Source organism: Geotrypetes seraphini, chromosome 1 (assembly GCF_902459505.1).
Source record: "Geotrypetes seraphini chromosome 1, aGeoSer1.1, whole genome shotgun sequence".
NCBI classification, from domain to species: domain Eukaryota; kingdom Metazoa; phylum Chordata; class Amphibia; order Gymnophiona; family Dermophiidae; genus Geotrypetes; species Geotrypetes seraphini.
The window spans coordinates 435,433,717-435,457,366 of NC_047084.1; the positions used below are offsets into that span (position 1 = coordinate 435,433,717).

The 23,650-nt window shown below is 43.6% G+C and overlaps 1 protein-coding gene across 7 annotated transcripts in view; it reads left to right on the plus strand.

The window, feature by feature from the left end:
• SLC24A2 (solute carrier family 24 member 2) overlaps window positions 1-23,650 on the plus strand; it is a 478,660-nt gene that overhangs the window by 437,295 nt on the left and 17,715 nt on the right. For all 7 annotated transcript variants that reach the window (XM_033919559.1, XM_033919567.1, XM_033919576.1 and 4 more), the window contains 2 exons: window positions 15,186-15,332; window positions 20,364-20,453. In XM_033919559.1, coding sequence (XP_033775450.1) covers window positions 15,186-15,332; window positions 20,364-20,453 — 237 coding nt within the window. The remainder of the gene's footprint in view (window positions 1-15,185; window positions 15,333-20,363; window positions 20,454-23,650) is intronic.

A 23,650-nucleotide genomic window follows, 5' to 3' on the forward strand; every position in this document is an offset into this window, starting at 1 on the left:
CCTGTACTTAATCATCATCTTTGATTTAACAGAACAAAAAGTACTCAATGTTAGAAAAAGACTTTTGTATCAGCATCTAGAGCAGGGGTCTCAAAGTCCCTCATCGAGTGCTGCAATCCAGTCGGGTTTTCAGGATATCCCCAATGAATTTACATGAGATCTATTAGCATACAATGAAAGCAGTGCATGCAAATAGATCTCATGCATATTCATTGGGGAAATCCTGAAAACCTGACTGGATTGCAGCCCTCAAGGAGGGACTTTGAGACCCCTGATCTAGAGACTGAAAAGTTTTGAAGGCCTAAAACAGGGCACTCTAATTTTGTTGTAAACATGTCTGATTAGAAGGTTATCCAGCCAGTGATTCATTGGGCCGACTGTACATAAACTGTATTTTTGTTCTGTAAATCTCTTTAAATCATTGATGGAACTAAAAAAAAAAAAGTTTTAGAAGCCATCAATCAGTTTTGCTGTGTACTATTTGAGGAGAGACAGTTTACATAGTCTCACCACCAGGGGCCTTGAAATGCCACTTCTGTAGAGAAGGAGCGATCAAGTTTCAAGTTTATTAAAAATGTGATTAATTGCTTATCATGAATTCTAAGCGATGTACAATTAAAATAAGGGTAATACATGTAGTCATAGAAACTCTACCTTAACTAAAGCGCTGACAATCCCGTATAGGACTTACGCGCGCGGCCTTAAAACACTTCCTGTTAGTGCTCTGAGGGGAGTGGGGGGAACACCCCCCCCCAATAAACTTACAAGTGTTTGCGCTTCCGTTGGGGGGGGTGTGGGGGAGGGAAAAAAAACAATTTTCCTTCATTTTTTGAGTATTTGGCAGTTTTTAGTGTAGTGGGGGGGTTCCCCACACACATACTACCCCCCAACAGGAATGCGAACACTTGTAAGTTTAGTGGAGGTTTCACACACACACACACACACACACCCACCCTCAGAGTGCTAATAGGAACTGTTTTAAGGCGGAGCGCATAAATCCTGCACGCGATTGTCGACATGTTTTGTCCAGCGCGGTTTTGACGTGTCACCTAGAAAACAGGCAAGATGACAAAGACAATAACAGACATACTGGAACGCTGAGAAATCAACCAACGTTCTCCATCCCCACCAAACAGGGTTTCGAAAATTCTACAACACCGAATACACTTTGATTGGTTTGACCAATAACATACATTACTTCCTCGACCACCATAAATCCATAATTCTTATTTCTTTAGATTTAACTGCCGCTTTTGACACTATTGATTGTGACCTTTTAATCGACCGTTTAGACTCGGTTGGAATTAAAGACCAAGTCTTAACCTGGCTCACTTCTTTTTTGTCAAATCGCTCAACTTTCGTCAGCTTCAATGATAGTACGTCTAATACTTACTCTTCAAAATTTGGTATTCCACAAGGTTCAATATTATCCCCCCTGCTTTTTAATATATTCCTCTCCCCGCTTTTAAATTTAACTCAATCTCTAGGTTTTACAGCATTCGCCTATGCTGATGACATCCAACTCATTCATCCACTAGATCCTGAAAATAAAAATGACATTACAGCTATTAACAACAAACTTGTAACTATAAAAGACTGGCTTAGCACAAATAAATTGGCTTTAAACCTCAAAAAAACAAAATCAATGCTCTTTTCATGGAAAAAAGACACAATATTAAACTCCCCAATCTCTATTAATAATTTTGAAATAGAACTGGTTACTACTTTAAAAATTTTAGGCGTAATGATCGATGACAAACTTACCTATCATAACCACATTAGTAATATTGTCAAAGCTTGCTTTTATAAATTACGTTTAATTCGTTCTCTCGCTAAATTCTTACAACCAGAATCCATCAATATTCTAATTCATTCCTTAGTAATATCCAGAATAGACTACCGTATTTTCGCGGATATAACGCGCACCATTGTAAAACGCGCACAGGGGTATAGCGCGCAGAAATCACGATGATATGTACAAAAACTTTTCTATACCGCGCTCAGGCATATAACGCGCATGCTGCCCGACTCTCCTTTCGCCCGCCCTGACTTTCCGTGCGCTGTCCCGACTCTCCGTTCACCCCCCCTGACTTCCGTGCACTGTCCTCCCTTGAAGTCCTGTCCCCCCTTGAAGGTCTGTCCCCATCCTGAAAGCCTGATGCCCCCCCCGACGTCCGATACATCCCCCCCCCCCCGGCAGGACCACTCGCACCCTCACCCCGAAGGACCGCCGACTCCCCAACAATATCGGGCCAGGAGGGAGCCCAAACCCTCCTGGCCACGGCGACCCCCTAACCCCACCCCGCACTACATTACGGGCAGGAGGGATCCCAGGCCCTCCTGCCCTCGACGCAAACCCCCTCCCCCCAACACCCGCCCCCCCCCAAGAACCTCCGCCCGTCCCCCAGCCGACCCGCGACCCCCCTGGCCGACCCCCCACGACACCCCCACCCGCCTTCCCCGTACCTTTGTGTAGTTGGGCCAGAAGGGAGCCCAAACCCTCCTGGCCACGGCGACCCCCTAACCCCACCCCGCACTACATTACGGGCAGGAGGGATCCCAGGCCCTCCTGCCCTCGACGCAAACCCCCCTCCCCCCCAGCCGACCCGCGACCCCCCTGGCCGACCCCCACGACCCCCCCACCCCCCTTCCCCGTACCTTTGGAAGTTGGCCGGACAGACGGGAGCCAAACCCGCCTGTCCGGCAGGCAGCCAACGAAGGAATGAGGCCGGATTGGCCCATCCGTCCTAAAGCTCCGCCTACTGGTGGGGCCTAAGGCGCGTGGGCCAATCAGAATAGGCCCTGGAGCCTTAGGTCCCACCTGGGGGCGCGGCCTGAGACACATGGTCGGGTTTGGCCCATGTGCCTCAGGCCGCGCCCCCAGGTGGGACCTAAGGCTCCAGGGCCTATTCTGATTGGCCCACGCGCCTTAGGCCCCACCAGTAGGCGGAGCTTTAGGACGGATGGGCCAATCCGGCCTCATTCCTTCGTTGGCTGCCTGCCGGACAGGCGGGTTTGGCTCCCGTCTGTCCGGCCAACTTCCAAAGGTACGGGGAAGGGGGGTGGGGGGGTCGTGGGGGTCGGCCAGGGGGGTCGCGGGTCGGCTGGGGGGGAGGGGGGTTTGCGTCGAGGGCAGGAGGGCCTGGGATCCCTCCTGCCCGTAATGTAGTGCGGGGTGGGGTTAGGGGGTCGCCGTGGCCAGGAGGGTTTGGGCTCCCTCCTGGCCCGATATTGTTGGGGAGTCGGCGGTCCTTCGGGGTGAGGGTGCGAGTGGTCCTGCCGGGGGGGGGATGTATCGGACGTCGGGGAGTCGGCCGGGCAAGAGGGCTTGGGCTCCCTCTTGCTCCGATCGTGGATGCGGGTGCGGGTGGGAGCGCGTGCGAGCGGTCGTTCGGGGTGGGGGTGCGAGCGGTCCTGCTGGGGGGGTGAATCGGGCGTCGGGCGGGGTGGGAACTATGTTTAAAAACTTTTGTATACCGCGCTCAGGCATATAACGCGCGAGGGGTATGCGCGGTACGTAAAATCACGTATAACGCGCGCGTTATATCCGCGAAAATACGGTACTGTAACTCTCTCCTTATCAACATTACCCAAAAAGAAAAAAGAAGGCTGCAATTGATACAAAATACTGTCGTGAAATTGATCCACAACGCTAAAAAATATGATCATGTTACTCCCCTGTTGATATCTTCTCATTGGCTTCCGGTAAGCCATCGCATAATTTTAAATTACTGCTTTTAGTTTTTAAATCCTTAAGTTTTAATGAACCATAATTTATCAACAGGTGGCTAATTCCATATAGCACAACACGATCTCTCCGCTCGACCTCTTATAATCTTCTCTCCATTCCCTCATTAAAAGTTATAGGAACCAGACGGCATGACATGTTTTCAGTTATGGCCCCTCATTCATGGAATCTCTTACCTCAATACATCAGGGATTTAAAAGATTTAATTCTATTTTAAAAAACCCTAAAATCATTTCTCTTTAAAGATGCTTATGATTCCTAGCACATTACTCTGCGTTTTTTATTTAAGTAGCTAAAATTACCCCTCCTTTTCGTCTTTCCCTTATATGTTTTTCCTTCTCTTCTATCTAAACATTGTAACTTTTTCCCCATTTACCCTCACAATTCTTGTAAGTTTTAACTCAGAACAAAATTATTTTATATGTATGTATTTTGTTTGTTAAGTTTTAGCCCAAAACATTAGTTATTTTATATGTCAACACCAATATTTTATTTGTATATTTTTTATGATTGTACATCGCCTAGCAATTTTAAATAGGCGATTCATTAAGAACAAATAAACTTGAACTTGAACTTAGAAACATAACAAGGAAGGGACAGGGGGAAGGGAAAGAAAATGTAAGATATTTAGCGGTCAGAGGTCAAAGCAGAAGAAAATTAAAAATTGAGCTTTTGAAGGTTAGATGGAATCAAGACTCAAACGCATCTTTGAATAGAAAACTTTTAAGGGCTCCTTTGAACTTGATTTTTTTCCTTCCTTAAGTGGGCTATCAATCCCTATTAGATTCAGTGGGGAACCTGAGCTATTTATTATTATCAGTACCAAGCCATTCAATAAACATCTTTCCACCATTCCACAACACATGACTCAAAATTGATTGATACCCGCTTCCTCCGTTCCTCTTCTCTTGCCCTCCATGATTCAGAAGCAGGCGGATGCCTCATTGCCTTGTACTGAAGGTCAGTTAAGTCTGGCGTTCTTCCCACACTCGCAGCTGGTAAATTCTCTATGTAATTTCATGAATCTGATTTACAGCAATCAGATATGATTTGGGAGTTAATGAGACCCTGGGATAGTATCAATTGGTTAGAATTATTTTTAGCTTTAATCGAAGCCTCTTCAGTCCAGAAAGTCTTTAAGTAATTACAGGTTTATCTGATGTGATCATTAAAAAAAAGATATATCATTCATTATGAAGATTTTTAACATTGCTGTGAACATAGGTGCATTCTTACTGAGTGCGTTTCACTCAAAATATTCATGGACCACTCCAAATGGGTTACCGTGGTAACCTTAGAATTTCTGCCTTTCTGTTCACAAGTTAGTGCAATCATCATCATTTCAAACGCAAGCATCCAGCATCGTTTAAGGCCTTTGTCCCTTCCTCCAAAATGAAGAGTGAGCAGATTCTGCTGCTAAGAAAGGAGTGGGCTTTGCAGACTTCTGCGCCTGCATGTGCTTGCTGAAGGGGGTCAAGCCAATGTTGATTATGGCAATGAGTTTTTCAAACACCTGTCAGCCTTCATTAAAAAAAAGAGCCTACAGAAACATGGCAGTTTTGGAAGCAGATCTAATGCTTATGCAAAGTTCCATGAGAAAAACAGTGAAGAGGATGAAAATTGCGTACGTTTGCTTCGCTTCTAAAACCTCTTTCCATGCTGAAGACCTGTGACTACTTCATTTTAATGTATTCTTATTAGTACGGTAATAAGTAGTTTCAGGGTCTGTGAGTTTCTCTGTGAAGTGATTCTAGTCAACTAGTCTGATTATGAAATAATTCAGTATATTCTTATCAGTCTGTTAAATTTGTATGAGGATAATTGTCAAAGGCTACGACTAAAGTACTATTCTGTGCATATAAACAATGTGTTACCAAAAGTTTAAACACCACAGGCAATGTAATAATAAGCAAGTGTAACCCCTTATTTGCCTGATGAGCAGAGCAATCCATTCATTCAGCATTATCCTTTCAGTCAGTCAGTCCAGGCCATATTTGAAGTTCAGAATCAAAAGTATTTACTTAAATTTGGATGATGCAGAAAAAACTCAGAACAAACTTCAGCGTGGACTAAGTACCAGCAATGGCTCCCCTCTTGCAACGATGTAGCCTCCCTCTAAGTGTTCCATGATGTCTTCCTTTCTGCCCTCTACTTCACTATGTTGTAACTTTATCCCAGCTACATGGGTCTCCTCCAAAACATATTGTACCTGCCCACCCCCTGCAACAATATAGCCGCCCTCCACAATGTGTTGGTTTTGTGTGTTTTTTTGGGGGGGGGGGTTAACTCTTTCCCCTTTGTACCAGTTCAACCTTCTCCTATGTGATGTAACTTTTCCCCATGATGATGTATTGACCTCTTATCTTGTAAATCGCCTTGAGCCCGTTCTGGAGAAGTACGATTTAAGAAACCCTGATTAGATTAGAACAAAGCAGTTTCAATCACATGAAGGACAATTCTGGACCATGGCTCCTCCATGAGTGCGTAAATATGCAATATACTCTCACTTTCATAAGTAAATTTACACTTATGAGCATAAGGTGAGGCGTGGCCTAGTGGCTAGAGCTGCTGCCTCAGCACCCTGAGGTGGTGAGTTCAATCCCAGCTTCTTCCCTGTGACTCTGGGCAAGTTACTTAATCCCTCCTTTGCCTCAGGTACCACAGTTAGGTTGTAAGCCTGCAAGGACAGTAAGGGGAAATGCCTAAATTTGTACCTGATTACTACTCAATTGTAAACCACTTTGGGTGAATCTTTTCTTGAAAAGGCGGTTAACAAAGCCCAGTCAATTAAATAAATAAATAAATAAAAACACTGAAGCGCTATCCTAGAAGGGTGTACGTGAGTGACACAGCATGTGAAAATAAGTGGATATTCACAGGTTAGAGCACGGGAGGGACATAGGCGGGGCTGCCACTTATACAGAATATGGTAAGCTAAGTCCACCCTCATCACGTTTGAATCCCTGCAGTTAAACCAGCTTTATGGCTGATATAACCGCGAGTGCCAATACTGAGTTGCCCTAGAATTCTGTAACAGAATCAAGGCACCCAGAGGCTATAGCTATGTAGCATCAGGGCGCCTAACAGGAAGTGCTTACATATAGAATCGCCCTCTTTACAGTCTTTTTGTAGGTTTCTTTATGAAACTCTCCCTTAGTAGAGGTTCGTGGTACAAGTCCTTTACAGTTTTTGCCTCTTTGAATGTCTCCTCTAAAGGGCAGCTGCTCTGTAAGTGTGTCAAATAGTAGGGCTTTCTCAGCCTTCAGATACAGAGTAGAGAGTGACACAGGGACACATTTTTCCTTGGCCCCATGGGAACTCATTTTCCTGCCTGGCAAGTTCTTTTTCTGTCCCTGTCCCATTCCTGCAAGCTCCATCCTCATCTGCACAAGCCTCAAAACACTTTAAAATCATAAGTGTTCGAGGCTTGTGTGGTTAAGGCCTAGCTTACAGGAATGGGGTAGGGACAGGGACCAGGGCAGGATTAATTCTTCGAGGGCCCCTAGGCACACAAGTACACTGGGCCCCCTAGCCATGCTCATGCCCTGCCCCCATTTATTTACCTGTTTTCTTATTTACTTCTTTTATTTCCACTTGTATTTCTTTTTTTCTTTTATTATAAAATTTAAAACAAACAACAGAGATTACCATACCAGTGCCAGTGTACAGTTTTAGTTCTATGCAATCCCCAAACATCTCTGAACAAATTCCCCCTTCCTTCCCTTCCCACCTACTTGCCTAGGACTTTAACTCAGAACCCTTTCCATACGTATATAAAAGTGTTCAAATGTATTGTACAGCAGTAATACTATCCGAAGCATAAGTCTATAATAATAACAAAGTTTGCAACTCCTCTAAACTGCCTCACTCTGTCATCCAACTTTAACCCATATGTATAAACAACCAAATCTGCAATTCCTCTGGTACGTTCCACTCCATGTATGTTAATTTGTAACAAAACAACAAGGCAAGTGGTCCACCAAAGAATCCAACGTGGAACAAAAGAAGATCGGCAGACAATAAGGAGATTCAAATCAGGTTTATTTTTCAAGGTGCTCCCAGGAACCATGCCTGTTGCATTTCGCCAAACAAAGCTGGTCAACGCTATCAGAAAACTATATCTTTCATACACACAGGACACAGAACCACCCTCACCCAGTATGGAATAAGTAATCACAAACTCAAACCCCCCCCCCTTTTTTTTTTTACAAAAGCACAGAAGAGGTTTTTAGCGCTGGCTGGTGGCCTGAATGTTCTGCGCTGTTCTGACAATCATAAGAATTCTATGACCATCGGAGCAGTGCAGAGCATTCAGCATGCTGGCTTGTGCTACAAACCAAAGGAATGGTACAGTTTAGGGGGTGAAAAAACAGTGGTGCATATCCCCCAATACTGAACAAAATATAAAGATAGCAGATGTAAATTTGAAAAAAGAGAAATAGCAAATCACTTTACAATTTAACAAATAAAAATAAAACAAAAAAATGGAAAATACAATAATACCATTTTTTTGGACTAATATATTTTTTTATTAGCTTTCAGAAGTCAAAACCTCTTTCCTTAGGTCAGTTAAGTATACTGCTGTTACAGTATCCTGTCCTGACCTGAGGAAAAATTTAGTCTCTGAAAGTTAATCAAAAATGTATAAAAATCATTATTTCTATTTCTAAACATTTATCAACACAGCTACAATACTACTTTATCCTAAAGCAAAAAAATAAAAAATGAATTTTTTTCTACCTTTGTCATGTGCTTTCTGCTTTCCTCATCTTCTTGTCATTTTCTTCCTTCCATCCACTGTCTGTCCCTTCCAGAAAATGTCTACCTCCCTCTGCCATCTCTCCTCCTGCTCCCCCTCCCCCTTGGTCTGGCATCAATCATCTTCCCTCTGTTCCCCTCATGGTCTGGCATCTTTCTCCTTCTATCTCTCCTTCCCTCCCCCCTGTGATTTTGGCATCTCTCTCTCTTCTCATTTCCTCTACTCAGATCTGATATCTCTGTCTCCTTCCCCATTCTTTGGCATCTCTCTCCTCTCTCTTCCCTTTCCTTTTCTTCTCTGGTCTTCCTTCTCTATTTTCTTACTCTGTCTAAATTAAATTATTTCTTACTATTCAGCCCTCAGTTTCCCTCTTTTTACTGTGTCTACTCACAGCTTGCCACCCCTTTCTTTCACCCCTCCACTATCTCACTATCTTCTCCCCCCACCCCCCATCCAGCATGTGGGAAAGAAGCACAATGGTGAGGAGGTAAGGGCTGTGCACAAGTTCTCCCCACTTCCATCATCTGCCCTGCCCTGCTCCCTTCTGTCTCCCTTTTCCCCACTTCCATCGTCTGCCCTGCCCCTTTCTTCCCACATCCATTATCTGCCCTACTCCCTTCTGTCTCCCTTCTTCCCACTTCTGTCATCTGCCCTGCCCAGCCCTTTGTTTCCCACATTCATCATCTGCCATGCTCCCTTCTGTCTCCCTTCTCCCCACATCCATCATCTGCCCTGCCCTGCCTTTTTCTTCCCACATCCATCATCTGCCCTACTCCCTTCTGTCTCCCTTCTTCCCACTTCTGTCATCTGCCCTGCCCAGCCCCTTTCTTCCCACATCCATCATCTGCCATGCTCCCTTCTGTCTCCCTTCTCCCCACATCCATCATCTGCCCTGCCCTGCCTTTTTCTTCCCACATCCATCATCTGCCCTACTCCCTTCTGTCTCCCTTCTTCCCACTTCTGTCATCTGCCCTGCCCAGCCCCTTTCTTCCCACATCCATCATCTGCCCTGCTCCCTTCTGTCTCCCTTCTCCCCACTTCCATCATCTGCCCTGCCCTGCTCCTTTCTTCCCACATCCATCATTTGCCCTGCTCTGCCCCCTTCTCTCTCTCCCTCCTCCCTAGGCCCATCTCATCAATCACCTTTCACTCCAATTTTTTTTTTTTTTTTTCCAAATGATGACGCCCCCCCCCCAAAAAAAAAATCGATCGGCAATGCGGGCCCCCCCCCATCGACGGAAAGTAAGATAAGCAAGGAATGCGAGTAAGAAACGCAACAGCAACTGTAATTTTGCAAGCGGTGCTGCTTGCCCAAAGCTTCCCTCTGACGCACGCAAGCAGAAACAGGAAGCTGTGTCCTTGTAGGTTGTCCTTTCCCTGATGGGTACAGACCTACTTGGAATCCTCTGTCCCGGTGATTCTCCTAGGACCTTCCTCTGGTGCCCTACCATTTCTTCGGGTTTGTAGGAATGTGCGCTAAATTAATTCCCTCTAAATTTGTGACAATTCAGCAGCTTTGTTGGCTCTGTTAGATGGACTTTACTCCTACATTCTCCAGGTGCAGTGGCATGGTTAGCCAGGGACCCTCTTCTCTTTCAGTCATATGTTCAGTATATTACCTGGGAAGGTTAGAACCAAGTACCTTCACTTTGCAATAAAGTTGCAATGGCCAGGAAGCTAGAGCCAAAGACAAGGAAATTCATATTGTGCTTGATATATCTACCAGCACAGATTACCTCCAAGAATTGTCTCCTGCTACCATTGTCAATCGCCCCCTTTGGAGAAGCAAGGAATATTCTAAAGTCAAAAGGTTAATAAACACTTATCTGATAGAGCACCAGAGGTCTCTGCTGTGCAACTAGAGAGCAGGATCTGAGTGTCCTCTACAGAGGAAACATTGCTTATATATAGGGTTGCCATATGGCTCCAGAAAAAGGAGGACGGATTGAGACACCCAGGTTTTACTTGCCTTCAGTGGAAGTAAAACCAGGACATCTCAATCCGTCCTCCTCCTTTCTGGATCCATATGGCAACCCTACTCATGCACATCCTTGTGTATGCTTAGGTTTATCTGCTATTTAAATAGGCATGTCCAAAGTAGAGAGTTGCATGGGGACAGAAATCCCACCCGTCCCCACCAGGATCCTCTCTGTCCCCACCCATCCCCATAAAACGCAGCAATTACCTTTGACTGGATCATCAATTCCACAGTTTCTTTTGTGTTTGCGCTGCCGTTTTCCTTGTGGAATATCTTTGGTAGAACCCTTTTTTTGTTTTCTGTTCAGGTAATTAACTTATAAACCCCCTCTTTTACTAAGGCTGACGTGTCCATTATATTATATGGACGAATCCTGCTTCCAAAGCCTTCCATTCCCGTGGGAATCCCGTGGGTCAGAGAGGGGTCCCCGTGGGAGTCCCGTGGGTTAGGGGGATTCCCACAATCCCCTGTCCCATGCAGACCTCTAGTCCAAAGATGCCTTTGGAGTGGTGTTTGCATGTTGCCACCCCTTGCTAGTGGGTCGAGTGTGCAGGCCCTGCAGGCATATCTAAGGTTGTGAAGAGGAATGGCTCCATTTCCCAAGAGAGAAACTTGAAACAACAATTTTTCCCACTTTCACTAGCATCTTTGATCTTGAAAATCAAATTATAACATGTTAAAGTTCCCAGTGCAAGCTATGGCATCTTGTTTCAATGTTCCCCACTAAAATCCCAAAAGATCATTCACTTAAGTACCTTTCAGCATCAAGAAAACCAGTGGCATAGTGAGGTTGGGAGGCACCTGGGGCGGTGGTGCGCCCTCCTTCCACACCCTCCTTTCCATCTCCCCCCCCCCCACTCCTTCCGTGCCCTCACGCCACACTCATGCTGTCCCTTCCCACTCCATACCTCTAAATCTTCACCATCATGAGCTGCTTCTCTGCATGCTGCTCATGCTGGTTTTCCCTCTGACATCACTTCCTGACCCTGCAACCCAGAAGTGATTTCAGAGGGAGCCAGGCTTGCGCGAGCAACAGGCTACAGTAGTTGCGCTGGCAAAGATTTTAAAGAGGTACATGGCATAGGGAGGCGGAGAGGTGCCAGCACCCCCACTGTGATGGTGCCTGGGACAGTCCAACCCCCTTACTATGCCACTGAAGAGAGCATCCATGTAGCACAACCTTTTCTCTCGGATATCTCTCTCAGCTGTCTTTAAATGCCTTCTGACTTAATTCACATATTATTCACCACTTCTGCTTAGGAGAGGCTCAAATGATAAAGTTCTGTCTACTCTAGCTAAAGGCTGCAAGCTTCAGGTTTTTGCAGCCTAAATGCATGACCTTGCATTTCTTAGCATTAAATTTTAGCTGCCAAATTTCAGACCATCCTTCAAGCTTTATTAGGTCTTTCTTCATGTTATTCACACCTTCTGTTGCAGATTTTGGTATCATCCGCAAAGAGGCAAACCTTACTTGACAGCCCTTCAGCAATATCGCTTATAAAAAATGTTAAAAAGAACAGGCCCAAGAACAGAACCTTAAAGCACAACCCTGGTAACATCTCTTTCCTCAGAGCGATCTCCATTGATCACTACCCTCTGTCGTCTTTGATTTAACCAGTTCCTGACCCAATTCGTCACTGGGGCACATCTCAAGAGCACTCAGTTAATGTATTAGACATCTGTGTGGAACACTGTCAAAGGCGTTGCTAAAATTTAAATATACCAAATGTAGCACAGTCCCTCTACCAGTTCTCTGGTCACCCAGTCAAAGAAATTGATCAGATTTGCCTGACAAGACCTACCTCTAGTGAATCCATGTTGCCTCTGGTCCTGTAATTCACTGGATTCCAGAAACTTCACCATTCTCTATTTTAAAAGTGTTTCCATTAGTTTGATAGATTTGAAGCAGGCTTGGGATAGGTGGGGGACATTTCTATAATTGGATGCTTAGGTGTGATGCACTGAGCTCTAATTCTATAATAGTACCTGAGTGTCATGATTCAAGATACAGAATACTAGCATAATACTGGAACGATTCTCAGGATTATTGCTGAACACGGCAGGAATTCATAGATGCCATTCTGAACAACAATATTATGGGAGGTCTACCTTTGCCCTCTGGTTACTCACACAAGTGGGGGAGGGAGTGGCTCCATCTTAGGACCTCCTTCCGGGAGTAAAAGACTAGGCAATGTCTCCCCAGTCCTTCTCCCACCAATGTAAATACAAAGGTTTCACAAGCTACCAGCAAGACAAGGGAATTCACGGAGGAAAGGGAGGGAATGACAGTGAAGGTATAGTGGCAGATATCATCTCCAGAAATATCTGTGCTGCTTTCTTTACTCAAGAGAAATATATTTTCATTCACGAGGTTATCAGAGAGCAAAGGCGCTTGCTTTCATCCTGGTCAAAAAGTCCACACATTTCTGCCTTGAGGCTGAATTGCAATCCAAAGCTTATTTTCTTTTTTCTTTTCTTTTTTTTTTTTGAGAATACACATTGCTTTTATTTGAGTGCAAAGCTTATTTTTTTGAACTTAAAGATAGTAGCAGACTTTGCACTGCAGTCTGCAGCCATTATGATGCTTATGCTACAGATTGTTTTTTGAGAGAGAAGTTTTCAGATGCTGGTTACCTTCTAAGTCGGTGTGGCTAAATTTCTCACAGTTTTCTCTTGCATGCTTCCATCTGTCTATAACCGTGTGCTATCTCATTGCTCTTTGACGATCTTCACTAAGGCAGAAGGCAGATGTTCTAAACATGCCCGCTTGTCAACTGCCTGCTCTCACAGAAGTCTCTGCTCTATTTTGACCTCCCTTTCCTGGAGCTTAGCAGGTCTCCTGCTCTGCACTATTGAGCAACCCAGGCTAACGTGCTACATGTTATATTCCTTGAAAGCCAGCAGGAGAAGCTGAGACAGAAAACTGAGCAAGCTGCTATATTTAGAGGCTCATTTTCAAAGCACCTAGACACACAAAGTACCATATATAGTACAGTAAAATCTTGGTTTTCGAGCATAATTCGTTCGGAAGGACTCGTATATCAAAGAGAATTTCCCCATAGGAAATAATGGAAACTCAGACCCTAAAACTTTAATACAAAATACTGTACGTACTTGAATTGCAAGACCTCGCTCATTTCGAACAGTCATTACACTGCGGGTGAATTGGGCATGATGCTTTTATTATGTTCAGCAGCGCTCAGCGAGAAATGTGCGTAGGCTGTGCTCGCTTGAACCGCGGGTGCTTGTATTACATTCAGCCGCGCTCAGCGATGCGACACGCATATATAATGCATGCTTGACGTGACGCACATATATGTGCTCATATTGAAAGAAAACGCTCGTTTATCAAGTTAAAATTTAATAAAATGTTTTGCTCCTCTTGCAAAACAACCGCACACCACGTTACTCGCTATCCAAGGTTTGACTGTAATCCACTGGTACATTGTGTGCCTAAGTGCTTTGAAAATGTGGCCCCTTATTGTGCTAACATAATTTAGCATTCCCACATTAACGTACTTCTAATAGGCATGCATTTTCAACTTGCTGTACACAAGCAAACGGATTACATCTTTTTGTATCTCTCCTTAAGTAGCTTTTTAACGTATATAGTACATGTTTTTGTAACATTGCACTAGGCTTTTATAGTGTGAGTTATCGTCAGTCTACTTAGTATTGGAATTTCAAGAAAATAATCATTATACATATCTTAGGAGTCACTTCCATGCAGTGGTGTACTGAGTAAAATGCAAAGACATTAGATGTGCACATTTTTCAAAGCTAACATATTCCAGTTAATAAATGCAATTTTTTTTTTTTTTTTTACCTTCATTGTCTGGACTTTAAATTTGTCAAATAGTGTTGGTCCCAGTATCTGATTTCAGTTTTCCTTTGTATATGTTATACAGTATTAACTCATTCTGTGATCTCTTGACCAGTTGCTATTGTTTCTTCATTCTCCTGTCTTCTTTCCCTTCATCTATCTCTGACTTTCATTCTTTCCTTTTCAGGTTTCCTCCACTTTTGCTGCCTTTTTTAGTTTTGCCCCTCCTCGCCGTACAGTCCTAACTCTCCTAATCTCTCTCCTTCTACCAAAGCTACCTACTTTTTCCTGCTGCGTCTTTTTCCTGCAGCTCTTTCAGCATTCCCTCACTCTCAACCCCCCCACTGAACCAGTGTCCAGGAGCCATAGTCCCCATCAACACTGGCCCATCCTAAATATACCACCGCTTCCATCCAGTGCTTCCTCCAAGGATTGGCCAGGTGCATGCAAATTTTTTCTCACGTGAGCGACAAGTTCTAAAATAAATTTTAATTTGCGCAACAATTTCTAAAAAAGAACAACAGTTTTCCAGATTTGTAAGTATTTTTGTGAGTAAACCATGTAAAATCTGATTGATGCTCCTAGAATGTACGAGTGATTGCTCATGTGCTCCACTTAGAGAGGACATAGCTTTCATTTCTCTTTCTCCAAGATTTTAGAATTTAAATTTAAGCACAGAACTGTTAAATAGTTTGTCCTAAACGATTAATGGAGCAGAAAATCGAATAGGATAAGGAGAAGCAGTAGTTTCACAACTGCTCTGTAACTACTGCATCAGTAGCCACATGTATTTTCTCTACAGCCTTCATGAGATATTATACAAAGCTCTTTGCTTTATTTTGACCAATTTTCCACTTTCTTATGTGTTTCATGGTAGGTGGCAGAAGCAGTTGCTCAGGGTGGTGAGGAAGACCAACCACTCAGCCTGGCTTGGCCTACCACTATCCGCAAGAGATTAGTCTACCTTGCTGTTTTGCCAATTGTATTTCCACTCTGGATTACCTTACCAGATGCCAGAAACCCAGTGAGTATTTTCTATTCAACAGAGCTTAAATTGGAACATGAACAAATGAAGATTGGAAAGAGCTTGACTATTTGAATAAGCATAGTAGAAACCTCATACTACTTCTGCTGCTGCTGCTACTACTACTATTTATCACTTCTATAGCGCTGAAAGGCATATGCAGTGCTGTATATTTTGACATTTAATAGAAGGTCCCTTCTCAGAAGAGCATACAGTCTAACTTGGACAGAAATGACATATAGGGGTAGGAATGGAGAACCCAAGGTGACAGGAGTTAAAAGCAGTCTCAGAGGTGGGCTTTTAACTTGGACTTGAATACTGCCAGAGACGGAGCCCACCTTAGGGATTTGGGCATTTTGTCCTAGGCAAACAGTGCAGCAAGACAGAAGGGATTGAGTCTAGAGTTGGCAGTGAAGGAGAAGGGCACAGATAGGAGGGACCTACCAGCTGAGCGGAGCTCATGGGGTAAACATAGGGGAAGATAAAAGAGATAATGAGGGACTGCCAAGTGAATGCATTTGTAGGTCAGTAAGAAGAATTTGAATTGTATTCGGAAATGGATGGGGAGCCAATGAAGTGACTAGGAGAGGGGTATCGTGAGTATAGTAGCTCTTATGGAATATTAGTTGTGCAGCAGAATTTTGAACAGATTGAAGGGGAGAAAGAGTGGAAGGACCTGAGAGTAGCATGTTGCAGTAATCATGTGAGATGATGACACCTGGAATGCACTTCCAGGAGAGATGATAGGACAAAGTACATTATTGGGGTTCAAAAAGGGACTGGATGACTTCCTGAAAGAGAAGGGGATAGCAGGGTACAGATAGAGGGTTACTTAGAGGATATTAAATAAATAGGGTATAAACATCTTAGGTAAGGAGCACTTACAGGTCATGAATCTGGGGTGTTGCCACGGGAGCGGACTGCTGGGCGCGATGGACCCCTGGTCTGACCCGGCAGGGGCATTGCTTATGTTCTTATGAGGGCGTGAAGTACCATGGAATCATTGCACCCTATTCTTAGATGAATGCAATTTTGAAAAAATATCAGCATTTCAAGTTTAAACATATATAACAGGAACATAGTCTTGAGGAATAATATATTGCATTAGTATTTATGGATTGCTAATATGCCCCAAAAAGAGTTCAATGTGATTTACAATTTAGAAGAGCCTGGCCATGTCCAGGATTTACATTATTTCATTAGTGTTCGTGACATATATGTCTTGGTTTGTGTTCATGTAGGCATACGATTATGGTATATGGTTTGGAGAGAAGATTGGCCATATCTGGTGTTGTAATCTTGACATTACAGGTTCTAGTATGAGTGTCACTTTCCTAGTTTGTGAGGTGATTGGTATGTAGAGAATTTGAACATCTGTTGAGGTGGTTTGTGCCTTGTTTGGTTTCTGTTGGTCATAGCCTGTTGTCCTTGGGGTGGGGGGAGTAAGATATTTTTAAAATAAATAGGTGTTTAGGCTTTTACGCGTTTGGTAGGAGGAGGTACTCCTTAATTGTACTGGTAAAGGATTCCACAATTTTGCTGCCAGGTATGGAAAAGTTGTAGAGTGAATAGTTTTGTATTTGATTCCTCTTCGATTTGGGAATCTTATTCTCATATGATTGCTGATCAGGTTGTATTTGTCATTGGGTGGTATTTCTATTAAATTCAACATGTAGAGTGGTGTTTTGCCATGGAAGATTAAAAATATCATTGTTCATATTTAAAAAATACACCTTGCTTCAAAGGTGAGCCTTTGAAGTTCGAGGTCACCTTTGTCATATTTAGTTGCTGAGAAAATAAGTCTGGCTGCTACATTTTGAATGATTTGTAGTTTTTTTTCATATATTTTCTTTGCATATTACATAAAGGACCTTGCAATAATCTAGTTAGGATAGTACCGGTGACTGAACCAAGATCTGAAAGTTTTATTTGTCGAAACAATTCCAGATTCATCTCAGGTTTCTTAATGTTGTGAATATTTTCGTGGTAAATGTTCATGTTTGTGCCTTCCAGGATACGTTGTTGAATATAATCCCTAGGGGTTTTATGCAGTGTTGTTTGAGTGTCCTCATTGGTGATTCTGGGTGGGGCTCATAAGTAAAAAAAAAAAGTTTTTCTTTATTTAGTTTCAGCTTCATGTTGTCAGCCCAGTCGGCAACTAGACAAGTGACTTCGTTTACTGATTTGTTAATCTTATTTTCTTTCTTGTAGAAAAAAATGCATCAAAGATAATAAAACCCTAAGCGCGCATACGCAGTCCCACCTGCGTGTTCCGTTTTCCGTGAGCTGTAGGGCCCCGCGGGCAAGAGTGCGCATGCGCACTTCTATTCCCTCCCTCCTACACTGTAACTTCGCTGCTGTTGTTCGCCACCGTCGGGGCCCCCTCCACCCCATGCACCCTTTTCCGGCGCACACGAGAATATCTCTCTCTCTCTCTCTCCCCTGAGACGGATGTCGGCCACGGCGGTTGGCGGCGGCTGTGAGCGACTGCAGGCCACAGCGTCTGTCGAGGCTGCAGGCAACGGCGGCCGAGCCCGGAGCCAGTGTAGATGGCAGAAGCCTGGCTTGAGGAGGACAAGGAGGAGCTGCAAGAGCTCCGCAGAGGCAGGAGGTGATGGGCTCAAGTGAGGAAAGGAGAGAGAGAGACAGATGAATGAGAAGGACAGAGGGGCTACTAGGGGGACCAGGAGAGATGGTAGGGGATAGGAAGAGATAGACTTCAGGGAGTGTGGAGGGGGCAGGAGAGAGAGATAGTCTTGGGAAAGGACAGAGGGGGACAGGAAAGGGAAAAATGGCAAAAGGGGTGAAACAGGGTCAGAGAGAGATGGTAGAGGGTGTGAAACGGGGAAAGGGAGAGATGGAAATGGTAGGACCACTGCTGCTTTGGGGCACTAAGGGAGGAAAGGTTGGTACGTCAGGACTGCTGCTGCCGTCTCGGGTAAGTAAAGACCCTGTCAGGTGATAAATGCAATGGAGGATCTATGAGGGCCAAAATGGTACAAAGAAAATGGTGAAAGGCGAGGTGGTGAGACTGGGATCAGTGGGAGGCAGGGTCCGGGCATGATAGAGGCGGGGCATGGATGGGGTCAGAGTCAGGGTCAGGGTATAGGTGGGGCTATTCTAGCACCCGTTACTATAATGAATATAATGGGCTAAAACACTAGTATTGTAATATCTGCATAGGAGAAGCAAGGTCATTCTTGTCTAAGAAGCATCCTAGTGTTGACATTAGTACATTGAAAACTATTGGGGGACAGTGATGAGCCTTGGGGTACTCTGCTTGATGTTGACCATTCTTCCAATCTATGTAGTGTCAAAGTTTCTTGCTCAAAGCCTTATGAATATGTAGAAAGAGATGGAATGCTGTTACTGGTTTTTATAGATAGCACAGGCAGGCATAACAGATCCTGTTTTGGGTGCTGCAGATATTTCTTTATGTACATTAACAGTTTTCTTTATCAAAGCATTTGAAAGAGGAAGAATCTGATAATTAGAGCATTAGTGGTTGAAGTCAGTGCTGTGAATTAAAAGTATCTATTTTTACTGACAGTGTGACTTTAGGCAAGTGACATCATCTCCAAGCCACAGAATTTCCCATGGGTTCATAGACAACGGCGCGAAAGAAAAAAGCGCGCACCGACAATTGAGCGCAGCGCATGCCGCCGCGCCACTCTAAATTACAGTTTTTAGGTGCTCCGATGGGGGTTTTGTTGGGGAACCCCCCCAGTTTACCCACACCCCCCACAACGCCCCTACAACGCGGCGCGATGTCTATTAAGTAAAGTGGGGGAGTTCCCCCCCACGCCCCCCGTCGGAGCACTAAAAACAGTAATTTAGAGCGGCGTGGCGGCGCGTGCTGCGCTCAATTGTCTGGGCGCGCCTTTGTCCCGGCGCGCTTTTGACCTGACACCTTTCCCATATGCTCATTTTAGGTGGTCCCAAAAATATTTTCCCTTGTGAATACAACACAGCACATCCAAGTTAGACCTATATCCTAAGTAAAGCATACACTGCTAGTTAATTTGCAAGCCTTACTCATGATTTGGACATGCATAAATCAGCACACAGGTGCATAAATCACATATACATTTAAATCTCAATTTTATAAAGCCAGGATATACAAGTCTAAATCATGAATATATGCATAAGACATGAGGATGTGATCTGGGCATTTTTAAGGTGGGGCTAAAACAATACACATGTATGCCCCATTTCTGAAAAAGAATGTACATCTGTCTAACGAGATCAATGTCAGGCAATGGCATAGCCATGAGTGGACACAGGCCCACCCAGAAGTGACACAGTAGCAATATAGCTGGTGGGGATCCCCAAGCCCCGCCAACTGAAGGCTCCTGGCATCTCTCCCTCCACGAGATGGGTCACTTAATGGCACTCCCCCACCCCTGCTGCCCAGTGCTTTGAAATCCTTTAGTTATTCACTGGCAGCAAGCAGCAACACATTCCCCTGCTTGCACTGGCCCGAGCCTTCTCTTTGATGCAACTTCCTGTTTGCAGCACACCTAAAATAAATACAAAGAATTTTCTCATTTGGAGAATTTAAAGATCATTTATGACGACTATGGGACTGTGTGCAATGATGGAAATGCTGGCTGCCTACTCGGTAGACATTACTATCCTTGAGGACTTTCCAATTTACGCAGTTCATGACCAATCTTGAAATTTCATGTAATTATGTCGCCAGATTTTGTGTGTCTTAAAAACAAACGACACTGTGGGGTGGGCAACGCCACAAGGACAGTCCAAACTCCCACAGCAATGAACCGCTAGGTACCATCTGACAACAGCAAGGACTTTATTTCTTAGCAGAGTGTTTGGCTTTTATTCATTTGTGATTATTGTATATTATATTAATAAACCACACCGTTTTAACTCTTGGAAGTCCAGGAATTGCTTCCACATAGTTTGTTTGTGGACACCAAATTTTGTGTGTTCATTTTTTTGTACTTGTTTCTAAACACTTGCATTGCACATGAGCACCTAATTTTTTCCCATTCTTTCTTTCTCTTTCAGTCATCCAGAAAGTTTTTCCCTATAACATTTTTTGGCTCAATTGCTTGGATAGCTGTTTTTTCTTATTTAATGGTCTGGTGGGCACATCAGGTAAGAAATGGCTGAAGGGAGAGGCATATCTCACCAATATTAAGTTTAAACTTTTATGCATAATTTTCAAAGTATTAATAGGTCAGGTTTCAGCATTAGTAGCTACTAGGATACACACATCTCTCACCAGCTAGATCTTTGAGATCTGCAAATAAATCTCTACTGGGAGCACCCCCTCATAAAGTGATTCCATTAGAAGAGTACTGGGTTTCCTTTTTCAGTGTTTTGGACTGTATATTACATTACATTAGGGATTTCTATTCCGCCATTACCTTGCAGTTCAAGGCGAATTACAAAATAATTATCCAAGATGTATTACAACAAGAACTTACAAAAAAAAAAAAAAATTGGTCATTTTCAAAAAGAGTAAGAAATGGGTAAGGTTATTTGTTTGGGGTAGTTGGCTTTATTGAGAGGTAGAGTTTGAGATTTGCAGTATTATTTCTTTTTTCAGAGTTTTCTTGAAGAGTATGGTCTTTATTTCTTTTCTAAAAGTCTTCTAGTCGAGGGATTGGCGATTTGTATATGTGGAATCAGTTGCTGGTTCAGATGAAACAGTTAAAAGATTTAGAAAAATTTAAAAGACAGCTGAAAACTTTTCTTTTTTGTACAAGTTATGGAAGTATTTAACCCCCACCCCTTTTCCGAAGCTGCGTTAGGCTTTTTTATTGCCGGCCACAACAGTGTTGGCTCCGATGCTCATACAATTCCTATGAGCATCATACAATTCCTATGAGCCGGTGATTTAAAAAAATTTTTAAAGCCTAATGCGGCTTTGTAAAAGGAGAAGTTGATGAAGGAGATTATGACATTTGAAATAGCAGTGACTGGAGCTGTGCTATAAAGTTATGGGATGTAAATTGAAAAGAAGCTTCTTTTGGGGCAGGTTCAATATCTTAGTAGCTTTTTGGATTTGTTTTGTGTGTATGTACTGTTGTGTTCATTACTTTTCTTGTGTATATGATGAACTGTGCTCTACTTAGAACAGTTAATGGTAATGTCGACTAGAAATTTGCTAAATAAATAATAATAATAATGATAATCAAAACAAGCTCGTTTCTTCACCTTCATGTTTGTTTGCAGAAGTTCAAGTACATAACTATAAGAGAGATTTTTATAGGCAGGGGTTTTTTTTCCTACAAGAAGGCAGTTAATTTTCTGCCATATTTCACCCTGTAACATTTCAAGGCCGGAGAAAAAGCTGGATCAATTGGTCCAAACCTCAGATAGGGTTGACAGTTGAGTGTTCTGTCACCAGTGTATTTCTTTCATTAGAAACAAAGCATCATACATCAACTCGGGACCTATTTAGCAACAGGAGACTTATATGAAGTCCAAAAACCACCTGTTTTAGGCCTATTTTGTGTCTTTACAAAATAGGTGCAGCTGCTCTATCAGTAGTCATTACAGCTAGTGTGTGGCACAAAAATGTTCACATGAATTTATACTTATGCCGCAAGGGTAAACGTGTGTGAGTACTTTACACTTGTACTCATGTAGTTCCAAAAATATACAAGTAACTCAAACTACGCCCTTGGCACACATAGGCCCAACATTTCAAAATGACTGAGAGTGCTAAACTCAGTACAAATGACTCCACGCTAGACACGATGAAGATGCTTGTTCAACACTAGAGGTTCTTAGTACCCCCAGAGTTGGCTTCTATTTGTATGCTGTGCAGTTTTATAAAAGGCCTTTTTTGCATGTAAGAAAACTCTTACCTGTGGAAAACCTTTTTTTAATAAAATTGCTCCCTTAATGATCTCCATCAACCTGTGAAGGTAAGGCCTTTAGAAATTAAGAAAATAAAAACAAGAAAATCCATGCTGGGTAAGAGCATGGTTCATCAACAAGGGAGCTCAGATCGGTTTACATGAATTTATTTATGTACTCAAACATTTTTCCTGTCTGTCCCGGTGGGCTCGCAATCTATATAATGTACCTTGGGCAATGGAGGGATTAAGTGACTTGCCCAGGGTCACAAGGAGCAGCGTGATAAAGGAGATAGAAATTCTTCTTTATGAAGAATACTGGATTTATCTGAATCCAGCCAGCCTCCCCGCGCCCCCCTCCCCAAGCTCCTACTTCAGGGATGCTGGGAACAGGAACTGAGAACAGGAAGGAGAAGCTATCTCCTATCTCAGTTTGATCTATAAGGTGAGGTTCATGCCACATGCAGATGATGCTCTAGAAGAAACATGAAGAGGGAGTATCCTAGCAGAGCCACTGAACATATATTAAATGTCCTAGCTGAATCCTCAACTTTGTGCTTCCTGCTACAGCTCTTTTCCTGGATGTATCTAATGGCATTAGCTTCCAACACAACACTCCTTCCTGCCAGTGGAAGTTCCAGCATAGTGCTCACTGCTTTGTCATCAAGCACATCCTTCCTTTCCTCTCTCTTCGCAGCATCCACTCTCCTTCCTTATTCTCCCTATTATCTTCCTATTAAAGAAATCATATCTCTTTTCTCCATCCAATTCTCCAGCATTCATCCTCCCTGTCTTTCCCTCTTCTTCTAACCCCAGAATCTGCATCCTATTTCTCTCCCTCTCCCTCAACTTCTGCCCCCAGGGCTCTTATCTCTCCCTCTGCATCACTTCTCAGAGCTTCACCTCCCTTCCTTCCTCATTTTTTCTGAAATCTTCTGCCACTGCTCTCCACCTTTCTGTTCCGACACCACAAGACTATATAGTTACAGGTTGGCATCTCCCAACATCAGCTGCAGAAAGCATCAACCTGTGAGTTTAGAACATGCTCACAGTGCCAACACAGAGCAGACATGTCAGTGGGAAGTATCGGCAGAAGCTTCTTTCATGTTCCAGCTGCTGTAGGCAGCTCCGTCTCTTCAGCTGGAGGAGCTGCTTGACTTAGCAGTTTCACCTGCAACTCTTTGAATGATGGAGCTTAGAGGTCCCCATCATCGATGCCACTTGGCTTTGTAGCTCTTCTAGCAATCTGCTGGCAGTCCAGTGCAGCTTTTTTTGCTATTCCCCAAATTTTGGCACTCTAGGTGACTACCTAATTTGCCCTAGGTTCCAGTCTCAATGTTTCACAACTCCCAGTAGTCAATTCAGGAGCTAACTGAAATATCAACTGGGGATGGGGAGCAAAGGTAGAGAGAGGCCTCCAGAGGATAGATATTGGAAAGGACACACTGGTAGACAGACCCTGGGATAATGGAAAGATTGTCATAA